Source organism: Agelaius tricolor, unplaced genomic scaffold, assembly GCF_023055355.1.
Source record: "Agelaius tricolor isolate 1412-34295 unplaced genomic scaffold, bAgeTri1.0.p SCAF_1, whole genome shotgun sequence".
In the NCBI taxonomy this organism is placed as follows: Eukaryota; Metazoa; Chordata; class Aves; order Passeriformes; family Icteridae; genus Agelaius; species Agelaius tricolor.
In genome coordinates, this window is record NW_027269261.1 from 56,846,813 (window position 1) to 56,862,246 (window position 15,434).

The window sequence follows — 15,434 nt, forward strand, 5'->3', positions numbered from 1 at the left end:
CATTCTTTGTAAGGATCCCAACTGTGCAAACTGCTTCTATCTGTGCTTTTTCTGTCACATAAGGTAAAGGATAACTTACACATGATTTTCTTTGGCACATCTGCTGGGAAGTTGTCACAAGAGTAGCTATTTGTAAAACAGCAAGGAATGCTGAGAGCTATGACTCAATTCCAGACCTGTTTTTCTGGGGTGACAGCACTCATGGTTACAGAGTCAATCTCTGCTCTCTGCTGTGCTGTTCACATCAGCTCTGCTTGCTGGATGCATACACACACCTCCCTGGAGCTCTGTCATTGAGAGCTGCTTCCTCTGGAACACCTCACCTGCATGGGCATTAAAAATGCACTTGGAAACCACTGCACTTTGAATCTTTTTTTCCTAAGGAAAACATATGCAAGTACATATATTGCTGTAACTTTATAGGCAAGCTCCACTAAAAATGTTGCTCCAGCCAAGAGGACATGGTTATGTTTGATTTTACCTGTTAAAAGTGGGCAGGGCCCATGTAAAAGGCTCATTTCAGACTAAGCCAAAGGCAGAAATAGATGGCTAATCTGCACTGCAAGAACTGTGTTAGTTGGGTTACTAAAAATTTCTGACAGAAAGGAGTCTCTTAACAAGAAAAACTATACACACAGTTAAACTATTTCCTTAAATGACATATATTGTACTGACAAAAGGATGGTTATAATTATTTACCCTGGTCTAAATTGCAGCTACTCACATTAGGTGTAGAAACAATTCCTAATATCCCAATACCAGAAAACCATCTTAGCCTACAGAACAACAAAGATCCATTTCTTCATCTTTTCACCTCATACAGCCTACACAAAAGGTGGCTCCCACACCGTGGATCTCCTTCACCTGTCAGACCACCAAACCTACTGGCAACAAAAATGTGAAAGCTCAGATTTCCTTGGGGATGACCACTCACCTATTAGAAATGTATCTCAACAGCAAGGCAAGGAAGAGTACAGAAGCCAAGGCAAAAAAAGCAGAGCCATTCCACTACTGCTGCTGGGCCTGTACATCAGTTTTCCCAGGGATCACTTTAACAGTCCTACAATGGTGTCCAAAAGATAGGTGAGACTTGGACAAACTATGTGCACAATTCTAACAGGGGAAGGACAGAGTCCTGGATGAAAAGACTGGAGACTCTCAGAGGTACAATGTTCTAGGAAGAAGCTATTGCAGCTGTCACACTTGCCACCAAGCCTTCTCACCAGCATAAATCCAAAGCAGAAGTGTTAGAAATGGCAGCTGTGCTAATAAAACAGATTTGCAGCATTGACATAAACTCTTGGTTTACTACAGTTGTACCCATGTGAAATAGGGTCCCACACCTTCAGGGAACAATTCCCACGCATTGCCTAGGACATGCAACTCCCAGATCCCTGCGGCTTCTACTCCTCTGGGAGTGTGTCAGCAGTGCTGCAGGGAGCAGTGAGCAAAGAGCTCTTCAGAACACTGACTCTGCTCTGTTATTTTTCAGAAATGCTGAGAAATTTGAAAACTCACAAAAAATCTTAGCACTTTGAGCCTAATTAACATCACTGGAGCTGATGAGGTTTTGACTATAGCAACAAAAAAATCTGGTATTCCACTCCAGATTTCAACTGAACTCATCCAAGAAGACACACTTGCAGGACTTGAGACTGGATCAAGTTCCTCCCACTGCTCAAGTGACTTTACTCAGATTAGCAGACACTTCCGTCATCCTATTAACACTTATATCATCAACAGCATGCTCATTTACAATGTAAAATATGATCTTATCAGACAAAATGCTGCCTCTAATCCAAGTACGTGCAGACTGAAGTAAAACCCAAAACCTAGGGACTGATCCTGTCATCAACAGCATCACACCTAACTAAGAATGTGCTCAGATGTGTGTAGCACTATCTCAAACATTCTGAACAGTCCTTTCAAAAAGTCATAAAAGTGGGAAAGAAATCCTAATCGAGTACACCTCTAGAAACTCAGGAGGAAACTCAGCACATAAAACTAAAAGCAAGTAATGCCACTTAATGAGACCTGGATACATTTTTATTAGAATATCAGGTGCATGGATTGTAACCTAAGACAAACCCAAAAATCTGAAGAAGAGATAGAGTACTATTTTAGATTCACATGATAAGTTAAGTGTCCCAAATTCATCAGGTGAATGCTTATCACTCCTTGCGACACAGGTGACACGTCCCAGGTGACAGTCAGTACTGAGGGTCTGAAGTTTGGCAACATTACACTCAACACAGCCATCTTTCTATAGATTCCAACAGGCCTTGAATCCAACAGGCTTAGAAATTGCATTATTGCTGGATTCAAGTATTTCAGTCCAAATAAAGGTGATTTACAGCTGAATTATGAGCTGTTAATAATACAAATAAACCATAGCTAAGTTAATTTTTCTCCAGTTTCAGAGACAGCACAGAGGAGAATCCCACACAAATGCCAACACACAAGTAAGCAAGTGCAGCATAAAAGAGAAAAAGAGGCCAAAAAGCCTGCCAGATATCTGCCAGAAACACACTGGTTTTCCTAAGTAGCTCACTCAGTTATATTAAAAATTATATCACTTTTTCAATAGCTTCTAGGAGAATGAGACAGATCATCAAACCACTAAGTGACTTGAATTCAAATGCCCATCTACTCTCTTTACTTTGTATTTAGCTTGCAAAACTGAACTGCAAGGGAAACCATTCAGGGGAAAAAATTGCCAAGTAGACTGGTTAAATACACTCTATAAACTTTCTGACACATGCTCACATAGCAGAACTCAGAGAGTTGTGCTGAACTACAATGGACATGTTTTTAAGATCTCTGCTATTTGAGATGGGTCTTAAAGATTAGGTTCTGTTCAGATGCTTATTCTAAGTACTGGAGCAGCAGCAGTTTCAGCTCCATTAAAATTAAAAGTTGTTGGGTTTTGGGGTTGGTTTGTTGGGCTTTTTTAAGACTTTGCTAGTCTTAAAAACCTGCACTTTTCAAATGCAGTTTAAGCTGGGTAAATAAATTAATATTCATGAGCTATTTGATGCAAAGACTCAAGATGTGCCTATCAAGACATCCATTAATTTCAGTGAGAGATGGCTTAGTCAGATGGACTCACATAAAACTGGTCTAGTCCTTTATCAATTTAGATCCCATAGAAGTTACAACAGTCTGGGATGGCTGCAATCATCTGTGGATATACAAACCAGACAAGATACAAGAGTCCTCCCCCCCATCAGCACACCTGCTGTCAAGATGCAAAGTTCAAAGTTTGGGCCTTTTTTTCCATAGTATATCTTATTTAATTTCCACAGAAACAACATCCCAGGCACAGCTAGGCCCCTAAATGCTGGCTTAAATAAGTACCCTGAAAAAGGTAATAATCATCTGGACCTACTACAGACAGTTGGCATTGCAGCGTATGCTGTTCCCCATGAACAACGAAAAGCACACTGGAGGACAGCAGGAGCAGGGCTCCAGGGCACGAGGTGCAAAGGAACCCCTTTTACCTATTGCTGGCCAAACATCTTCCCACAAGGTACTGAACAACAAAGACAAAGTTTCTCTGAAAATGGTTCTGTCCATGCCACTGCTCTGCTTAGCAGATGTATCCAGGCTGTCCCTGGACTGATTCCCTGCCCGGAGAAATCACATCCAAGGGCCTCCCAGCCTCTTGTAGAAGACGGCATCCCTGGTCCATACTAACAGCTGTGACTTAGTAACTTTTGCAAGACTGACAATTTTTTTCCAGGTACGCCTGCTGGTGTATTTCTTTATGCAGTTTTATAAGCATTCATGTATTATTCTACAGCATGCCTTGGATTTGGGTAAAATGAGGCCTTGCTACAGCTACCGTCCCTCTGCACTCCACCACAACCAGATCTGCCACTGTGGGAAGCTGCAGATGTGATTTTTACATACGGCAGCTATATCATCCCTTAAAAAGGCAAGTTAAGAATACCTGCTTCAAAAAACCTGCGTCCAGCTGAACAGACCGCCAGCAGACCCAACCTTTCCACGTTCGTACTCTCAATCACTCTTTTTGACAACGGAACTTGCAACCTCCCATCTGACAGCTAAGCCACGGCGTGCCCAGGGCAGTTTCACAGAGACCGGTCCCACGCCGCCCCTTCCCGACGCACCGGAGCGAGACTTGCTATAAATGACACCTGGACAGCAGCCAGGGTGACGCGGAGGAGGGCACCGGCTCTCAGAGTTCGTGCCCGATAGGCCCGGGACACCGCGTCCCGCCGCTGCCGGCCGTCCCCGTCTCCCACAGCCCCGGCGACTCCGCGGGAAGCGCCGGGACGCACCTGCGCCCGTCACTCCTCCCTGCCGGCATCCATCCCTCCGTCCCACACCCGCCACCAAGCACCGCCCGGCCGGAGCCGCTCGGGGCCCCCCGGCGGCGGCACCGAGCAGCCTCTGCCGCCACGGCGAGGCCGGTCGGGCGCCGGGAAGGCGGCGGCGGGCGCGGCACAGCACAGCACAGCACAGTACAGTACAGCACAGCACAGCACCGCACCGCCCCATCCCATCCCATCCCATCCCCGCACGCCGCCACGATCCCCGTTATCCCGCAGCGCTGGAGGCGGAGGGGGTGCAGGGGGGCTACACCGGCCTCCGCCGCCCGGGAGTTTTAAAGGGGCAGCGCGCCTCGCTAGGACGGGAGCAGCGGCTCTGCCCCGGGGGTGCCCGGAAGGCGGGAGGGCCGCTCCCGTTCCCGGTGCCGGCGGTGGGGCGGGCGCAGAGGGAGGGGCGGGGGCTGGGTGTCTCCCGCTGCCGCTACAGCGCTCGCCGCCTCCCCTCCCCCACGGCGGGGGCTCCTCGCCGCAGCCTCTGTGCTCCGCTCCCGGTCATGTGACCCGAACGTAACCGGACAGGAAAAGCCGCCGCCGCCGCCGCCGCGCTGACTCCGTTGTTGCTGCTGCCGGGCGCGGAGACGGCGGCGGCCCCCGCGCGGCGCCACCCGGCGGCCCCCACGCCCCCCAGGTGAGCGAGCACCGGCCGCGCCGCGCCCGCCCCGCGGGGCAGCCCGGCCCCGCCGCCCGCACGTGCGCCCGGCCCCGTCGCGCCGGCCGCGGCCCGGGCTGAGGCGGCGCCGGCGGGGGCGCGGCGGGGCCTGCTCGGCCCTACCTCCGCATTGTGTGTGAGGGGCTCCCCGGGCCCCGCCGGGTCCCGCCGGGTCCGAGCGGGCCGAGGGGCTTGCGGGGCGGGAGGTGGAACTGCCCGGTGAATCCCCGCCGGACCGGGCCGGACCGGGCCGGGCCAGGCGGCTCCATCCGGGACACGGTATGGGGTGGGGGGGATGGGTGCGCACCGAGGGTAGGGCCGAGCCGAGCCGGAGGGGAGTGGGTGGGTCGCGGAGAGAGAGGAAGAGAGGGAGGAGGCCGGGGGGGCCGGTGCCGCCCGGCGCGGGGCTCGGCTCGGCCGGTTGAGGCCCGCGCTGCCTCCCTCCCGCCCCCTCCGGCGGCGGCGGTGGCGGCGGCAGCAGCAGCAGCAGCAGCAGCGGGATCCGGCGCGCGCGGGGCGGGGCGGCCCCGCCTGTCCCCCGCCCCCCCCCGGCGGGTTGGGATGGGCCGGCCCTGGCGGCGGCGGCGGCGGCGGCTCTTCCCGTCTCGCGCGCCCTGGCGGCTCCGCTCGCGCTGCGTCTCGCGCGCCGTCTCGGTCCCGTCCGTGCGCGCGTGGCGTGCGCGGGGGGGTGGGCGGGGCCAGCTGGAGGAGGGAGGGGCGGGGAGCAGCCAGTGAGAGCGGCGCGCGGCCGCCCGGCCTTCCGCCCCGGCGACCAATGGGAGCGCGCCGTCCGCTCCCGCACTGGGGCCGAGCGTGCTCCGGGCATGGAGCGGGCGCGCGGCCGGACACGCCCCCGGCTCGGACAAGGCGGGAGCGCCCCGGCACGGGGCGGGGGGGGGGCAGGGAGGCGCGGAAGGCCCATCCCGGCTCTCCGCCCGCCGCCCGGGCTGAGGGCGAAGGCCGAGCGGGCGCCTGCTGCCGCTGCGGGAGGTGCGGCGCTTCCGTGAGCGGCCGGGGCCGCGCCGGTGCCCTCTGCCGTCGGAGCGGGAGCAGCGCCGCGGGCTCGTTGCTGTCCAGGTTCGCTGCCCGGGGTGCGAGGGCAGAGCGGGAAGCGCCGTGCCAGAGCTGCTCCCTGGCAGCCCGGCTGGCTGCCCGTGCCCGGCCCAGTCCCTCGGTGCGGTACTGGCGCAGCCCCGGTGTTATCCTGGGCTGGTGCCGCCCCCGTGTCCCGGCGGGGCCTCCCGAGCGAGCGCCCGGCCCGAACGGGCTCGGCCCCGCGTGGCGGCTCCGGCATCGCCGAACGGATCCGGTAACTTGCACAGGCAGAGCGGGGCCGGCCAGGGAGGCACTGTCCCCACGGGTCTTAGGGCACAAGAAGTGTTTCACACACTTGTTGAATCGGTCAGAACTGAAATACGGCCTTGCCAATGTTAATCACCGCTTCATTTAGCTAAGGGTAAAATTCCTGAGCACACACATGCCTGTAATGTGCAAAGTGCTTTTCCTCGCTCTTTTCATCTGCCCTGTCATTTCCTTAGAGTGTAATTACTGCAGTGCTTTTAGCTAGAGCGCTTAGATATCATACAGATACATGCAAAACACAATGTTGTGCTCGTGTATCATTTTTTTAAAAGTTCAACTCAGGTCTTTAAGGAAGGGCTTGCTGTTCGGGGTAAGAGTGAAGCTCCAAACTAAACACACTTAGGACGGTAATAACTAGAAAGAATGCTTGTCTGGCTCTGAGTGCCTTCACATCGGTGGTTTGCTCTGCTTGGCAAGTTTTGTTCTCCAAGCGCAAACCAGACTGATTTTTAAAAATGTAGAACACATTAATAATCAAAATTAAAGGTTAAAAAAAACCAAACCAGTGTGTTTTCTGTAACATCACCCACATTGGGCATCTTGCAGGATTAAATAACACCAAACATGACTTTTGTTCCTGCTGACAGCAAGTATTCCCTCTTGTGGAGAGAGAGAGAATCTTAGCATATTGTATCTACAAACTTAGTTATCCAAACATTCATTGAGGGAGGAGAATATGTACCTAAAGAGAGCTGAAACCTAACTTCTTTTTCTCTTATTAACTGTAAGAAAATAATCAGCTGTATCTTACACTGTATTTCTTTCTTTGTCTTTACACCCGTGTCTCCAATGAGTTCTGATCTCATGTGAATGCAAGGGAATGAATTTGGTCAGCCTGGTTATTCCTTTAAATACGAGGGAGTTCTTCCCTGTCTGGCAAGCAGAAATACTTGCTTCTCCAGTGACTAAACATACTGGCGTATGTGAAATACATTTCTGTTCTCTTTCCCAAAAAGCCATGCTCTCACTGTATAAAAGAAACTAGCTGCTTAAACCTGACTTAAATTCTGATAACTTGCTATTCAGTTTAGAGGGGAAAACACCAAAGACTTTTTATAATTTTTTTGATCCACTTCTAGTTTCACCTTCTCTTTCTGTTCTGGGCATTACATGGCCAGGAATTTTGTTGGCTTTTCTTGCTGTTTTATACAGATGTTGGCTTTTCTTGCTGTTTATGTACAGATTTACATTGCTTCATACTCTCACTTTTGCCCAAAGTTCTATTTGCTTTGATTAAGTTTGTTTCCACTTGCTGATCTTAACAGCCCCACATTCATCCATCCATCCAACCATGGGTAACTGTCCTGATGTGTTTTCCTGTCTATTTTTTCCCCCCAAAGTTACCAATTTTTGCTTCCAAGACTGCCCTTGAATCCTTGAGAAAAAGATAAAGCTCTTAGGTAGTTCTTTGTGGGCAGCCTCCAGCATCTGGTACCAGGAGGTGCCCAGGAGAGCGAGGGGCAGTGGAAGCCCTGGCCTAGGGGGGCTTGGGTCAGTGCCACATTGCACCCATGGTTATCCTACCTGGTGTGTGGCCAGTGGCCAGCCATGGACAGAACTGCACCTCCCACCCTTTGAGTTTCTTGATTTTCTAGGCAGGCATGAAGACTTTTTAAAAATGCTGTTGTGGCTGGTCTCAATAAATAGATCAATAGTTATTAGGTGAAAAGGTTGACCCCTCCTGTATTGATAGTCCAGAGGGCTTGCCAATACCTAGAATGAATTCACTGTTTGAGCCTGGGAAAATTCAGGTATGTATCTGGTATTTCCCAGGAGAGGGCATAACCATAACAAATGTTCAGTTATTTAATGCTGGGCTTGGATTCAGCTGGATGGACTCATAACTTTTAGGTAAAAGGTACACAGAGACACTGAAATTCCAGGTTAAAAGTATCTAACTTGTCTTTTATTGGGTTGTGTCACTCCCACTTGTGTGGGTGAGTTGACTGACATCAGAAAGGAAAATCAGTTTTCCTATTTGAGCAGACAAGTGGCAACCAAAACACTTCCTTTTTCCTACTCTGTATAGGTGTTTTTACTACTTGTTAATATATCTTACTCTTTCTTAGCTATTTATATTTCTATATCCAAGTACCCTCACCCTGCCTTTCCAGAACACTTTGGTCCTGGTTCTCCTTTGCTCTTTAAGCCTTGGCAGATCACTCACACCTTTGTGAATCACATTTCCCATCATGAAAGAGAAATCCTTGCCTATGTGTAAGGTATCTTTTATACAGTAACTTAGGATTAAGATGTGTTACTAAAGTATGACATCTGGATATTGGAGAAAATATCTGTTATGACACAGCTACTGTTGCATCTGTGCATCTACTGTAAAGTTTTACATGCAAGTCATTTGCTTTTCAGAGTGTAAAAAAATGGATTTGGCCAACCATGGACTTATTCTGCTGCAGCAGCTAAATGCTCAGAGAGAGTTCGGTTTCCTGTGTGACTGCACAGTTGCCATTGGGGATGTCTACTTCAAGGCACACAAATCTGTCCTCGCTTCTTTCTCCAACTACTTCAAGATGTTGTTTGTTCATCAAACCAGGTAACTCTAAAAAGGTTCACCATTTAAATGTTGTTCAGTTAACTAACCTAAGGGAGTCTAGCAACAAAATGTTCTTTTTGCTTCTTGTTATGACATAAAGAGCGTCTTAACTGCAAACAGTCGTAACTGCAAACTAGAACCTCACTTTCAAACATATTAAAGTTGAACTATGATTCATTAACACTAATTTTATAATTTAGCACAAGTTCTTTATCCTTAAAAAAGCGCAGAAAATTGAATTTCTACTATTGAATACTTCAAGAATCCTGTCTTCTCTCCTGCACTTTCCTTCCCCCACTCACTGTCCTCTACTCTGTCTTGACACTGCTCTTGACATTTGTGCAATGTTACATACAATCCAATAAGTACTTGCTAGGAGATTTTGAGAAATAAACTTAGAAAAGAGGTAATGTGTTTCATTTCTTTGCAGTTTATTGTCAATTAAATAATAGAATACTATGTAATGGTGGAAAATAAGGGGGTTTGTGGTACCTTTCTTTCAGTTTTTTTTTTTTTAATTATTTCTGTACCACAGGCTTACATTGAGGAGATGATTGAAAAGATCACAAGAGTGTGAGACCACTTTAAAGATTTTTTGGTCTTTTTCCAAAATACTTTAACTCAAAAAGTTAAAGTGATTCAAACTTAACTCCTTGGCTAAGAGTTCTTAGCCAGAAGTGAACTGCTAGGAGAGAAGTGCATTTGTACTTCTGAAACAGGACTGCAGGCAGATGTTATCAGCCTTGGTGCACCCTCAAGAGCACACAGTCATCTTTGAAAGACAGCATTGCAAGTTTACTTTTGAGTCACATATCTGAATTCAGAAGCGGTCACAGAGAGAGCTCAAGAAGGGTGCACCTCAAGAAACAGAAGAATTGGCTGTAATTCCCTCCTCAGCTTGGTAGCCTACTGTAGTTAGAGCATTCAGACCACAGCACGTAATCATGTCCATTTCTGAATTTCTGTGGTTTATTTATGTTTGTTTTTAATAGAGGAGCTACAAATACTTATGAAAAATAATTAGAATGCCAGTTCCTCTCCTGTTAACTAACTGATCTCACAAAGATGTTCCCTATTTCCTTTCTTCTTCTGTGAACCTTGCCTTACTTCTTGCACAGAGATACAGCCTCAGCTAGAGCAGTGGTAGCTGTCTCAGTCCAGAGCATCGTAAAGGTTGATGCATAGGGCACTCTCTGAGCTGGAGGGTGATGTTGGTTTCAGTCCTCTTGGGCTGAAGAGGGGATCATAGCCAAAGCATCTCCCTTTGAGTGCTCTAATCAAGGGACTGCTAGGCTGATCAGGCAGTCCACTGGTGCTGCTGTTTTTCCCTCCATATTCAAGGAAAGAATCTGCTGTTCTGCTGTGTAAGAAACCAGGATTCCAGGGGTTACACCTGTTGCATGAGATCCCTGGGTGAATTCGCATTCTGTACTGCATGGTTGCTGGATCATAATGCACTTGGGACAAAGCAATACCTCACATTTGCAGAACTGTAGCTGTAAACCCTAGTAGGACATAGAATCCCAGCAGGCAAGTGCCAGATGAATTAGGTGTTTTCAGGACTAAATACTGAGAAAAGTTTATTGGACTGTGAATTTAGAGTCCCGTGCTAGCAGGTTGTAATTTAGCTACAGATGTGTTTGAATCCAGCCAACAAAAGAGGGAAAATGTCTTCGCAGTTTACAAAATATATTAATATGTGACAACACATTTACAACATAACAGCAATTTAAAATGGTATAGGTCACAATGGGACAGCTTTTCTTTCAAGCCAGTTACTTCACTGAGGAAAGAAGTAATCTTTCAAGTAGCTCCTAAGATTAGCTCTTTCACAGTAAAGCATTTCCCTTAATATTTATTGCAGATTCTGTCTTTTGAATTTAAGTAGAAACCTCCTATTTTTATCAAGGCTTGAATAACCTAGAACTGGGAAAAAATCTTTTCCTTATGTCTTATTTATAATTTTGTTTCACCTTTCAGTGAATGTGTCCGTTTGAAAGCGACCGACATACAGCCAGATATCTTCAGTTATCTCTTGCATTTGATGTACACTGGGAAGATGGCACCACAACTCATTGACCCAGTTCGACTAGAACAGGGAATAAAGTTTCTGCATGCATATCCACTAATTCAAGAGGCCAGCCTTGCAAGTCAGGGAACTTTTTCTCACCCGGATCAAGTCTTTCCATTAGCATCTTCATTATATGGCATTCAGATTGCAGATCACCAGATAAGGCATCCCACTAAGGTTACATCAGCGACTGACAAACTTGGGCGAGAACCACGGCCTCAGACGTCCCGAATGAGCCAAGAGCAGGCTTCTGACGGCTCACAGCTCTCGCAGTTGGGTGCAAATCTGCCACAAGTGACCCGGACAAATATGTCTGCTTCTGACCCATTGCCATCTTCTCTCTCTCCGGAATTGGTATCTGCTGCTGGTAATAATTCACCTTCGGGAGAGGAGGCCAATATGGAAGCATCTTCTTCAGATGAACAGCCTGCCTCTCTCACAATAGCACATGTCAAGCCAAGCATTATGAAAAGGAATGGAAGCTTCCCAAAATACTATGCCTGTCACCTCTGCGGTCGCCGGTTCAACCTGCGCAGCAGCTTGCGGGAGCACCTGCAGATCCACACAGGAGTTCCCTTCACATCTAGCCAGCAGGGAGAAAGTAATATTTCTTTGTCTCTCTGTAACAACACAGCTGATAAAGATGCCATGGAAGTGCCTGAAGCGGGGATGATTAGTGACAGCGAGCTGCAGCAGATCTCAGACTCCCCAATAATTGACGGGCAGCAGCAGTCAGAGACGCCTCCCCCCTCCGATATCGCAGATATCGACAACCTGGAGCAGGCAGATCAAGAGAGGGAGGTAAAGAGACGGAAATATGAATGTTCCATCTGTGGTCGCAAATTTATTCAAAAAAGCCACTGGAGGGAGCACATGTACATACACACGGGCAAGCCCTTCAAGTGCAGCACTTGTGACAAAAGCTTTTGTAGGGCTAACCAGGCTGCCAGACACGTGTGCCTAAACCAGAGCATGGACACATACACGATGGTGGATAAACAGACTCTGGAGCTCTGTACTTTTGAGGAAGGCAGTCAAATGGACAACATGCTAGTACAGACCAACAAGCCCTACAAATGTAACTTGTGTGACAAAACTTTTTCAACTCCCAATGAAGTAGTCAAACATTCGTGCCAAAATCAAAACTCTGTCTTTACGCTAGAAGAAGATCGCTCCATTCTGTTAGGTGGTGGGGACACAGAAGCCACAGAGACTGATAACGCAGTGTTAGCCTCCATCAAAAAGGAGCAGGAAGCAGTATTGTTAGACTGAATGTGAAACCTATATCAATTTTTTAAAGTTTCTTTACTCATTTTTTATTAAATCAATTTTTTCCTCCCCCTACCTCTTACCTCACTTACCCCTACCATCTTTTCCAGCAACCTCCTTCCCACCCTTTGTCTTCAGCAACCAGAACTGTACTGGCACATTAAGGAAATTGGACTTTGCCTCTCCCACCAAAACAAACAAAAAGCTCTTGCATCAAACCACAACAAAATTGATTTTAATACAAAGGAACATGTGGAAAAACAATCCAGCTAACTATGTTGATAGTATTAGTTATTCCAAATTTAATAGATTTTAAACAAAATTTAGATTGCTTAAAAGTGTATTTAGATACAATGATGAGTGTAATGAGAAACAGAGTATCAGTTTGGTAAGCAAAGGATATATGTATTTTAGTTTCCCTGGTAGAAGGCATTTTGAGATCTGGCAGATTAAACACCGTGCTCTTTACAAGTCCGCATGCAAGTTGATTAAGGTTATAACCTAAGCTCTCAGAACTTTTCCTCAAAGAATGCAGGAATCTCTGTTCATTGAGTTAAAAAGAGCTGAGGGTGTTGGTTTTCTTTTAGCCATATGTTTTCCTTCAAGTATGCCTTTGGGTATCTGTTTCAGAGTCAAGCCAAGTCGTTACTTAGTCAAATTCTGACTTAAGTAGCTGTAATAGTAATGTGATGGCAATCTTTATATATATATATATATAAATACTGTATATGTATAAAGATTTATATATATATAAAGTGTCTGTGTGTATATTTGGTACAGGTAAATAAATGCACACATCCTTTTTAAGTAACTGGCCGTCTGCTCTCAGATTCAGCCTGGAATGTCTTTTAGTTGTTTGACAAAGCTAGTCATTGCACAGGTTGCTTTTAGCCAAATTTGAAATGTCCTGAGCTGTGTGCATTTTTATTGACCTGTTGAAGCCAGTAGGTAAGTGTTGTCACCCAAGCTACCAAGGAAACTAGAGAAGTGGCATACTGGTGAGCTCTGCACCATCATTAGTGCAGCACATGTGTTGTTAGCTATACAGAGCTTTGAGTCATTCTGCATGAAAGGAGAGAGAAAAAGCTTTATTCCCTTACTCAGGCAAGGAATGTCCATGATTTCATTTGGTCTAATGGCATGAGTTAAGAGGAAGGAAAAGCGGTGTTATAGCAACAGGTGATCATGGTTGTTTTAAAATGAATCTGTAGTGCTGGCTGGGAAATTCTGCTCTATGAGAGTCCTGTTATTTTGAAAGCCAAGACAAAGCCTGCAAAAACTTGAAAGGGTGAATTCTGTAGTTTTAGTTACTGCTGATGGTAGTACTGCATCTTTGTGTTAAAAATCAAGTTGTTGATTTTTATTATTTTATATAGATGCCCAGATTTTTTGCTGGTAGCCTAAAAACCTAAACTGACAGCAGCAGTGAAGCCCACTGAGCAATTACTGGGCCAACAGAAGGTCTAAGTGGACAGAAAAAGTGCCCCATCATAAATGGAGACAGTGTGTGTTTGGGGGGAGGGGTGGGAGAGGGCAAGTCACAAACCACAGCTCTTCTCTGTGTATACGTTTAAACTGAATATCATCTTTTTGTGTATAGTTAAGTTCTCAGATTTGTAAGTTTTTATACATCATTTCATTGAATAAAAACTGAATTAAATGGGATATGATTTATTGAGTTGAAGGTGAAAGGTTGTTGGTGTTTGGTCTTCCTGGATGAGCTCTTGCTGAATCAGTTTAAAAGCCAAGCAGTGTATTCTGTTTATCAGACTAAAACCTCCATCACACAGGTGAACAATGAGCTTACTAAAACTCGAGGTGGATTTAGCACAAAAGGTCTCTACATACTAGATTTTTTCCCAGCTTATTATAATGTGACCATTATTGTAAAGTTTATTGTAAGTGCTATTGATTTTATTATCTCTCTTTTATTAGAGTAATAGGTTTAAAATCAATTGACTTCAAAGTATAGAAGTCTTTTGAGGTAAAAAAAAATAACATCTTAGAGAATTATTTTAGTGCTGCCCATTTTAAAACTTTAGGATCTTCATCTACCAGTGTAATTTCCTTAAATGTGGGTTTTATTTCATCTTTCTTAGTCCAAAATGCTCTGAGAATAGAAAAACAAAAGAATAAACCTTTCCTAGTTCAGGGTAACGTCACTTTTGAGGTATCTGTGGTTTAGGGGATAGTCACAAGTTCATTTCCAAAATGACTGAAGCTGCTAAAGGTGCTACCACGTCAGCTGTTAGTTACTGCTTAGATGCTTTTATTTTATTTTTTTTTTTTAATCCAGTGCTCCAGTTCTGCTGTGGGGCAAAGTACAGCAGTTCAGCTCAGCTCCCCAGATGGCTGGTTGTGTAAGGGTGCACGTGGCCACAGCATTTATTGTGAGACATTATTCCTGCTCTCACTTCTCCTTCTCCACTGTTTGGACATCATGATATTTTCTAGGTCACATGTTGAATGGACTCAAGCAAAAAACAACCAGTCTTAAAAGAAGCTATTTTTCTGTCAAACCTGTTCCTTATTTTAGCTCTGCAAAAGGTTTTGAACAACTCACAGATTGTGCAGAGACAGAGATGAGCTGGGAAGAGCCTTACTGAAGCCAGCGTTGCTGCTGGCAACATCTGGGATGTAGAAGATTGGAAGTGGTGACTCCCACTGAGGCAGGTAGCTCCTCTGGAGGGCAGAGTGGCCTTCCAGGCTGGTGTGCTGCCCAGCAAGAGTGAGCAGGGTGGGGCAGGGAAACAAGCAGCCATGGAAGGAGTTGGTTATGATGGTCCTGTTGCTACAAGGAATGTGAAATTGCAGGCTCAGCAGAGATACTTTCACCTGTTAATATTTATTCTTATGAAATAACACTGTCAGGTAAAGAGAAAAAAAAAGCCACAATAAAGAGACTGTTTTAATATGTGTTGAGCTATGATAATGGTTTCTTTTAAATACCCTTTTATTGTCTGATGCTCCATTGGGATATTTAAGTCATTGCCTTTCAACTTCTTGAGCAGTTTTGTTCCTTTACAACATATTAGAAACAGTATAATTCTGGTTAACAGCTGCACAAGAATTTGGGAAATTGCAGCACAAATGCAGTTTTGCTCAAGCTTCTTTTTCTAAACCCTCTGAATTATTATTACAGTTAGAGATAACTCTGGGGTCTAATTTTCAGTTTGA

The 15,434-nt window shown here is 46.2% G+C and overlaps 1 protein-coding gene across 3 annotated transcripts; it reads left to right on the forward strand.

The window, feature by feature from the left end:
• Window positions 1-4,787: 4,787 nt before the first annotated feature.
• Window positions 4,788-15,171, forward strand: ZBTB2 (zinc finger and BTB domain containing 2). Of its 3 annotated transcripts, none has more exons than XM_071435569.1 (3): window positions 4,788-4,983; window positions 8,734-8,917; window positions 10,898-15,171. In XM_071435569.1, exons 2-3 carry the CDS (start codon window positions 8,745-8,747, stop codon window positions 12,258-12,260), a joined length of 1,536 nt encoding a protein of 511 aa, XP_071291670.1. In that variant the 5' UTR covers window positions 4,788-4,983; window positions 8,734-8,744; the 3' UTR covers window positions 12,261-15,171. The 3 variants fall into 3 exon arrangements, with proteins under 3 accessions (XP_071291670.1, XP_071291680.1, XP_071291659.1); XM_071435579.1 differs by lacking the exon at window positions 4,788-4,983 and adding an exon at window positions 5,751-6,081; XM_071435558.1 differs by lacking the exon at window positions 4,788-4,983 and having other exon boundaries at window positions 8,723-8,917.
• The last annotated feature ends 263 nt before the right edge of the window (window positions 15,172-15,434 follow it).

Coding starts and splice junctions, on each gene's coding strand:
- ZBTB2 (XM_071435569.1), top strand. CDS start 8,745: ATGGATTTGGCCAACCATGGACTTATTCTGCTGCAGCAGCTAAATGCT. Junction 8,918..10,897: donor TTGTTTGTTCATCAAACCAG/GTAACTCTAAAA, acceptor TTCACCTTTCAG/TGAATGTGTCCGTTTGAAAG.